Source organism: Microtus ochrogaster, linkage group LG4 (genome assembly GCF_000317375.1).
Source record: "Microtus ochrogaster isolate Prairie Vole_2 linkage group LG4, MicOch1.0, whole genome shotgun sequence".
NCBI lineage: Eukaryota > Metazoa > Chordata > Mammalia > Rodentia > Cricetidae > Microtus > Microtus ochrogaster.
Window position 1 is genome coordinate 56,450,292 of NC_022030.1, and position 8,632 is coordinate 56,458,923.

The window sequence follows — 8,632 nt, forward strand, 5'->3', positions numbered from 1 at the left end:
AAAAAAAAAAAAAAAAATCAGCCTGCCTCTGCCTCACAAGTGCTAGGATTAAAATCATGTGCCACCACCACCGGTTAGTTTCTCTTATATTTTTTTAGTTTGATAAGAAAGTGTAATTAATGAGCCAGGCAGTGGTAGCACACGCCTTTAATCCCAGCACTCAGCAGGCAGATCTCTGTGATTTCAAGGGCAGCCTGGTCTAGTTCCAGGACAGGCACCAAAGCTATAGAGAAACCTTGTCTTGAAAAAAACCAAAAAGAACTAAAAAAAAAAAAAAGAAGAAGAGAAAAAGAAAAAAAAAAGTGTATCTAGGGGACTGGAGAGATGGGTCAAGCATTATTAAGAGCACTGGCTGGTACTCCAGAGGACCCGAGTTCAATACCCAGCACCCACATGGCCTCTCACAGCTGTCTGTCACTCCAGTTCCAGGGCATCTGACACCTTACACTAATGCAAATAAAAGAAAGTTAAAAAAAATTTTAAAAAAAAAGTTTTAAATTTAAAAAAAAAGTGTCCCAATAGAGTCTTTAAGTTCTATAGTGTCACATGACCAAGAAGTGTTGGAATTTCCCATTTAATAACCCTGTCATAATTGAGTATTTTTTACTATAAGGAAGACTAGTTGGCTAGAAGTTCAGTTGGTCATCAGCATCCACTGGGACCTACGTATCCCAGTGGACTCAGTGGAGAAGGGCACCGAAATATCAGAAAACAATGGTCATTAGCTTGTGCTGTGTTCTTTATATCCAGGTGTCATACTGACTTTAGCCACTGATCCTTGTTCTTCCCTCTTCGTTGTTGTGTGTGTTTGTCCTATAGGACTGAAGCCATACCAGTGTCCCGAGTGTGAGTATTGCACCAACCGGGCTGATGCACTGCGTGTACACAGGGAGACACGACACCGAGAGGCAAGGGCTTTCATGTGTGAGCAGTGTGGCAAGGCATTCAAGACGCGCTTCCTGTTGCGCACCCACCTACGCAAGCACAGTGAGGCCAAACCCTATGTTTGCAATGTTTGCCACCGTGCTTTCCGCTGGGCTGCTGGCCTGCGACATCATGCCCTTACCCATACCGACCGCCACCCATTCTTCTGCCGCCTCTGCAGCTACAAAGCCAAGCAAAAGTTCCAGGTGGTCAAGCACGTGCGCAGGCACCACCCTGACCAGGCCGACCCCAGCCAGGGTGTGGGCAAGGACCCCACTACTCCCACAGTGCACCTACATGATGTGAAGCTGGAAGATCCTAGCCCTCCTGCTCCTCCTGCTCCCCCAACTGGACCTGAAGGCTGAACCCCTACCCCACCTCTGGCTTAGGAAGGACATATAGTCCAAGATATGCAAACTGGGACTGTAGCTAACCTGAGTTTAGGGCCTGAGGGAGGGCTGGCTTTGGGATGTTAGTGTGGCTGGAACACACTCCCCCTGCTTGGGACTCTGGCCTTTAAAATTAACAACTATAAAAAAGATAGGCTTGGACTAAAACGTTGATTTCTTGAGTAGCACTATTGTTTTAGCCTGTGCCTGGATCTCCAGTCTACCATTGTTGCACCAGAGCCCCTGGCTATAAGGGCTCTGTTTTATTCACTCCATCATCTCTTCCTTCTTACAGTTTCAAGTCTGATTTTCTTCCAGCATTTCTGAACATTTGTACCTAATTGCATGTGTTCCTGTGTCTGCTGCTCTGTAAGCATGTGAAACAGACGATTATCAGTTAACAGACGTGTCTGGATCCCTGTTCTGTCATTCCTAGGTTGTCATCAGGGTTTGCCCTGTCTTCTCCCAGGCCTTTCCTGTGCCCTTCCTATGCAGCACATGGAGGAGAGCCCTTGGAAACCTTGTTTCTCCACCTGCTCCCCCGCCACACACACACACACAGTGACAGCCCAGACATCCACCTGATTACCCAAATGCTGCCCCACCCCCACCCATACATCCCATTCTTGCCTAACAATGACAGACCATACAGGAGCCAGATTGGGCAGAGCAGCTCTATTTAGACCAGCTAAGGAGCAGCAGTCCAGTGGGGTCTCAGGGCTGTGTATTGTTCTCATAGTTCTGGGGCCAGGCATCCTTCCCCAACCTTTGGGAGTCTTGATCCTTGATTGATCCTTTTGTTGGCTCTGGATTTTGAGAGACTTGTAGGTTGGAGGGGATAATGCTTCTATAGATTTTTCTGCTTTGAGTCCCTCCTCATGTTTCTAGTCAGAGATAATGGGAAAAATTAACAGAAGATCTGAGGATGGGTCTTGCCTAGGGCAAGAATAAGGAGGGAATTCCAGTACAGAGTGCACAACAGTAAAGGGCAGGAAAGACTAGATGAAAGATCAGGTCCTAGGCAGCTGGGGAGATGGCTCAATGGTTAAGAGCACTGACTGCTCTTTCAGAGGACCTAGGTTCAAATCCCAGAACCCAAATGGCAGCTTACAACTGTCTGTAACTCGGGGGACCAGACACCTATCAGAAACACCAATGCACATAAAAAAGTCCTAGATTTGCTTAAGAAGGGCAAAGTATACTGGGGATAGTAGCTCATGCCTTTAATCTCAGCATTCTGGAGGCAGAGGTAGATGGATCTCTTGAGTTTGAGGCCAGTCAGAGCTACATAGTGAGACCCTGTCTTAGGGGAAAAGGGGGGAAGGGGGCGAGGCAATTTCGTGCCTTGATGTCTGTCTACTCTTGCTTTGGAATACCCACCTCAGGATTCATCCTCCTCCAAGTCTTCCCGCATGCAGATATACACAAAGATGGAAGCTGGGTGGAGGCTAGTGCCATCCCTGGAGAGCAAGGATATGTGTCGGTAACCTGGAAATGGGCAGAAGGACTGTGTTAGGAAAGGAGCCAGAGTTGGGATATTGGCCAGGAGTCCAAGGACTGCCTCACCTTGTTTCGCGCAGGTCCAGGGCAGGGTGTATTGACCAATAAACTTATTCCGGGATGTCCAGTTATAATCCTTTACCACAAAACGCAGTATAGCAAGTTCAGGCACCTGGACCCGGAAACAGAATGTCTGCCCCCAGTATGGATTAAAACCTGAAGTGGAGATAGGAATTAGACCATACTTAGTTGCTTTCCCAGAATTCTCATTTAATCTAGATTGCTAGTCAGTATTTTGCAAGTGACAACTCAGGTGTAACACGCAGAAGCAGGGGCTAGACAAAATGGCTCAGTAGTTAATAGCACTTGCTCCTTTTCCAGTGGACCTGAGTTCAGTTCCCAGAACCTACATCTGATGGATCACAGCTGCATATAACCCAGTACAGGGAATCCGATGCCCTCTTGCCCTCTGTGGACACACACAGGTGGCACACGCACACACATAAATAAAAATTTTTTTTTCTTTTTTTGGTTTTTCGAGACAGGGTTTCTCTGTGGCTTTGGAGCCTGTCCTGGAACCAGCTCTGTAGACCAGGCTGGTCTCGAACTCACAGAGATCCGCCTGCCTCTGCCTCCCGAGTGCTGGGCTTAAAGGCGTGCGCCACCACCGCCCGAAATAAAAATCTTTTTAAAAGCATAAGAACTTTTCCCAATTCACAAGCCTATAAGGGAGAGCCAGGATTTTCCGGACTGTCTTCAACGAGAGTGCAGGCTCACACAGACTGCACCAAATGCAGGACAGGCTGGAGAGGAATTGGCAGTCTGGTCCACACTTCCCGTGCCCAGTCTCACCGTTGTTCTCCACATAGCTGGTTTCTTGCTGCCTATTGTCTTCAGGGACACCAAAGAGTTCGACCTTCACCAGTGGATCCACCACGGACTTCTCTTTGGTGCTGTCCACTTTGGGGAGCTGTTGGCCGCTGATGACCTGCAACCAGGGTACTGGAACTTCATGAGACCCTGCTCAGCCCAGCCTTCCCTCTCCCAGCCTCACCCTTGGGAAAACAGGAACGGCACTATAGCTTCAGAGTTTGCAAAACTAACCCCGCTGAGATGGCATATTCTAGTTTCCGCCCTGAGATTTTAAGTGAGTCAAGAGGCTTGAAAGTAGGCACACCGATGACAACAGCCTCTTCTATAGCATGAGTGTGCACCAGGGGTTGTAACACTTTCAACAGGTAGTCCCCACAGCCCTGTGATACAGGTGAGTTTACTTAGGTGACAAAGAACTTGCCTAAAGTTGCATGACTAAAAAGTGATTTGAAACTAGGCAGTTGCCTCTGACGTCTGCAACTGAATCAGGCTAGCCTCCCTCTTCTGAAAAAAAATTATTTTATATGGCTATTTATTCATCTATTTGAGTCTGTCTCACTGTGTAGCTCAGGCCTAGGATTAAAGGTGTGTGCTATCACTCCTAGCAAAGAATTTTTAACCAATTACATGCCTGTCAACTTGAGCCAGCACAACTCCCTGTCATAGGCACACATGCTCCTATTCCAGCTATTCCAGGTTCTTCCCAACAGTTTCTGTCATACCTGGACTAAGAGGAGCTTGGCCTTATAAAGACTAATGGGCCTCTCAGGATTGAAGGAACTCTGGATATCGCACAGGAATTCTGGCTTCAGCACGTAGCCAGAGCCACCATTCTGGCGGAAGAACCCATCACAGATATCCATGCCACTCCCTGGAGTCTGCATATTCATTGCCACTGAGAATCAATCCCAAGGAAAAAAAGAGAAAAAGTCACCTTGGGGCCTGGGTGTGATGATACAGGTAAACTTGGGGGGCCTGGGTGTGATGATACAGGTAAACTCGGGGGCAGGGGCAAGAGGACTCCCATAACACCATCCTAATTTACACAGCAAGGTGTAGAGCAGCCAGGGCTACAGACCCAGTTTCTCCCTTCCCCACTCCCTCCTCTCTCCTCCCCACCCCATACACATGCACACACCAAGGTGCATGTGTATTACATGTGTGCACGTGTGCATATGTATCCTCCTTGGCCTTCTAGCCCCTCTTCAGGGAAATAAGAGGACAGTAGGTAAGGATGCCGGCTGGAGCTGGGTAACACACTTGGAAGACTGAGCAAGGAGGACAAGGTTTGAAACCAGCTTGGGCTATAGAGCAGAGTATGATTCTCAGTCAGTGCCTGCTGGAAACACTCCAACCTTTCTTACCCCAGCGCTCCTTTAAAATATCCCCCAGCCCTGTTTCCACTAGAGAATTTACTTCCCATCAGCTGATCCTCCACTCCCTTCCTCCCAGTCCCTGCTACCTCCTCACCCATATGGCAGCCTGCGTTCCAGAGTTCCTGGGGGTGAAAGTTTGATGAATCCGTCCTCAAAGCACTGGGGTACACACGGCATAACTGCCTGGCATTGTGCTGTACAAACTCGTTGCCTGTAAAAAGGTACAGGGAAGAGGATGGAAGTTCTGTCTCTGAGGTAGGTCTTCCCCTTCCCTGGCCCCGAGGACCCTTTCAGCTTTCTTTGCTCTTGTTGAAATCTGAGGCTGGCTCTAAGAAACTGACCACCTCCCCCAGATTTTCCCCTCCTGAGAGCTTTGTGTCCACTATTCACAAATCATTTCCTTCATGAGTTAGGGGTGTAACTTAGTCAAGCGCTTGCCTAGGCAGGCATAAAGCCCTGGGTTTGTATCCCAGCACTGCACAAACTGGAAATGATGGTATACAGGGTAATCCTGGAATATTTGAGCAGTAGAGACAAGAGGATCAGAAGTCCAAGGTGATCCACAATGAAAGAACAAGTTTGAGGTCAGACTAGGTTACGGGAGACTATCTCAAAAACAAAACCACTTTTCTCGTTACCTGATCTGAAACGTTCCTTTAGCTCTCTATTGCTTCCTTTTTCTGTTTCTTGGGACTTACCTACCTGCCTGCCAGACCTGAAGCTAGCTACCTATCCCACTTCTGACCTGCCTCCTTGACAAGGTGCCTGGCCTTGCTCTCAGAGAAGGATGAAATATCATAGATATAATAATTTTCTTTGGAATGAGTGAAGCTGCAGAAGGGGACAGTCCTTAAGTAGACAACCAGGGCAGACAGGTCTGGGCACAAGATGGTCGTGGAATCCTGGAAAAGAAAGTGGGCAGGAAGATGGTATTGAGCCTGGGGTGATCTGGAGAGACGAAGCTGGTGGCCATCCAACCTAAGCCTCTGCCCAGCGCCTCCCACTGTATTCTCCCTCCTGCCTCACCTGGTTGGGCAAGAAAGAGGACCCAGGAATGTAACTAGGAGTCTGGGCCAAAACGTTACCACAGATAAGCAGACAAGACACCGGACACGCCATAACCTGGGGATGAGGATGGGAATAAAGGCAGTCTGCATATACTGCTCGGATAAGTTTCAGCTCTGGGTTTGGAAGGTCTTCTCTGTGCTACTTGGGTAACCAGTCTTTATTATTTTTAAACAGAGAGACATCAGTCACCCTACCTCTCTTAAAAATAAATGAACAATAGCCTTTGGTCAAAATGTATGCATGATCCTTGCATGATGGCCTTTAATCCCAGCACTCAAGAGATAGAGGCAGATGGGTCTCTATGAGTTTGAGCCTAGCTTGGTCTAGATAATGAGTTTCAGGTCACCCAGGGATACACATCGAGACTGCCTCAAAAAAAAAAGTACATGAATCCAGTCAGATTATATCAAAGTATGCAGGTGGTCCCACAATCCACACCTGTAAGGTGAGGACCCCAGAGCATTATCTTTAGATTTATCTCCTAATTCCCATTGTCATCCCTACACTTGACAACAGGTTTAAACACCACAGCCTCAGCACAGGGTAAGTCAGAAGTCAGCTGAGAAAGCCATGCAATTGCACAAGAGAAAGAAATGTGGACTTCACACCTGGGTCTCGGAGGTTCCACCAATGGGAACCTTTCCTCACTTGGCCTCCCTGTATCTGGATACTTCCAGCTCCTCCTCAAACTGTATCCTTTCCAAAACATGTTCTCTAACTTATCCCATTATAGCTGAGACTGAGGTCCCAGCTATCAATGGTCCAGTAACTTCTTATTCAGCCAATAAAATAGCTACATACACACAGAGAAAGAGACAGAGACAGAGCGGGAGAGACTGACCAGTGGCCTTCAGATTTGCCTTTAAGATTTTGTGAAGAACAGAGTTGTGTCCAGAGTCACTTAGGTCCTTCATCTCTCCCTGCCTTCCTTGTCTTCTTTCTTGAACTCACCTACCTACCCGTCAGGCTTGAACCACCTCATGACACTTGGACCCCAGAGAGAGCCAAGTGAGGGCTTCAACTAGAATGGTTCTACATTTATCTGTTTTGTCTAAGATTTCATGATTCCAGAAGTTGGAGAGCCATAGCAATAGCAGATGATGCAATGTATAATGCATAGTGATGTGTAGATGATGTAATACACAATGATGCTGCAGATGTACTTTTAGGACTCTTTCATTGAGAGGAAACCCCATTGTTCTCTTTGGGTTTCCACCCTGCCTGGCTCTAGACTCTTCAGCAACTGGCTCTTGGTTTGTGATGCATGCAGACTAAATGCCATTACAAAGAACTAGTCCTGATTCACCTTCTTAATGTGCTTGTTCCCAGAGGTCAACTCCTGGGACTCAGGCTGAAGCAGAGCATCCAACTCAGGGTAGGGGTCTGCATCCAGCTCTGACTCCTGATCGTCCTCCAGTTCTTCCTCTTCATCAATATCCTCAATATCCGCCTCAATTGTGCTTAACTTCCTTCCTTTCAGCAAGACCTTCCCTCGAAGCTGCTAGGGAACAAAAATAGAACTGTCTACTTGTCTGCTCAAGCCCCTCCTGAAGATTGTGGAGGTCTTACCATCTCAAACGCCGAAGGGAGTGAGCTGTCAGAAGTTTCCCAGAGGGTTTGATTCCTCCATACATATGGTAGAAAGACAATTATTCTCAAACAAACTTATAAAAACAATCACTAGGTCCTCGTATTTTACACACTGAAAATTCCCTGCGGTTAATACCTATACAAAGCATAGAGGAGTGTGGAAAGAGAGAATGTTTTCTGAATAGTCTTATCACGGAAGAACCTTTAGAAAGCATAGAATCAGGAGGTAGTCCCTCAAGCCTGCAGTTCCAGCACTCTGAAGGAGGCACCCAGGACTCTATGCTAAAACATGTCAAGCATGCTAGTGTATGCTGTAATCCCAGCACTCAAAAAACTCAGAGCAACAACAAGAAGCCCTTCTTTTCACCATTTTCCATTATGAACCATCTCACTATGGAGTAGTTTGTGGTTTTTCTGTCCTGTTGGTCAGAGTATAATTGGGTATTTTTTCTGGAGAAAAACTCAACAATAATTATCAAAATTGTCAAAATGCAATCTGTCCCCTCCGTGTGTGTGTGTGTGTGTGTGTGTGTGTGTGTGTGTGTGTGTGTGTGTGTTGAGAAAGGGTCTCATGTAGCACAGGCTGACTAGAGACTGGCTTTGAACTCCCGATACCCCTGCTTCCATCTCCTGAGTGCTGGAATTACCACCTCTGGCTAGAATGCAAACTCTTTGGCTGGCAGTTGGCAGTTGGCAGTTGTGCACATCACAATACCACCACCAATGTACCTAGAATACAAATGCTTTAACCCAGAAATTCAAAAGAAGAGCCGGGCAGTGGTGGTGCATGTCTTTAATCCCAGCACTTGGGAGACAGAGGCAGGTGGATCTCTGTGAGTTCGAGACCAGCCTGGTCTACAAGAGCTAGTTCTAGGACAGGCTCCAAAACCACAGAGAAACCCTGTCTCGAAA

General features: G+C 47.2%; 2 protein-coding genes across 11 annotated transcripts in view; one reads left to right on the forward strand and one right to left on the reverse strand.

Annotated features, from left to right (window-relative positions):
- The window catches only part of Znf142 (zinc finger protein 142), a 24,913-nt gene extending 23,195 nt beyond the window's left edge, over positions 1–1,718 (forward strand). For all 7 annotated transcript variants that reach the window (XM_005361631.3, XM_026786049.1, XM_026786048.1 and 4 more), the window contains one exon: positions 820–1,718. In XM_005361631.3, coding sequence (XP_005361688.1) covers positions 820–1,289 — 470 coding nt within the window. In that variant the 3' untranslated portion in view covers positions 1,290–1,718. The remainder of the gene's footprint in view (positions 1–819) is intronic.
- A 101-nt stretch (positions 1,719–1,819) lies between these two features.
- The window catches only part of Plcd4 (phospholipase C delta 4), a 32,343-nt gene continuing 25,530 nt past the window's right edge, over positions 1,820–8,632 (reverse strand). For 2 of the 4 annotated variants that reach the window (XM_026786054.1, XM_026786053.1), the window contains 9 exons: positions 7,437–7,631; positions 6,089–6,184; positions 5,808–5,964; positions 5,157–5,273; positions 4,409–4,581; positions 3,666–3,801; positions 2,880–3,029; positions 2,694–2,801; positions 1,822–2,197 (listed from right to left, as the gene is read on the reverse strand). In XM_026786054.1, the coding sequence (XP_026641855.1) occupies positions 2,695–2,801; positions 2,880–3,029; positions 3,666–3,801; positions 4,409–4,581; positions 5,157–5,273; positions 5,808–5,964; positions 6,089–6,184; positions 7,437–7,631 (1,131 nt within the window). In that variant the 3' untranslated portion in view covers positions 1,822–2,197; position 2,694. Of the gene's footprint in view, positions 2,198–2,693; positions 2,802–2,879; positions 3,030–3,665; positions 3,802–4,408; positions 4,582–5,156; positions 5,274–5,807; positions 5,965–6,088; positions 6,185–7,436; positions 7,632–8,632 lie in introns of all 4 variants that reach the window. The other 2 variants (XM_026786055.1, XM_013351717.2) reach the window with 2 other exon arrangements.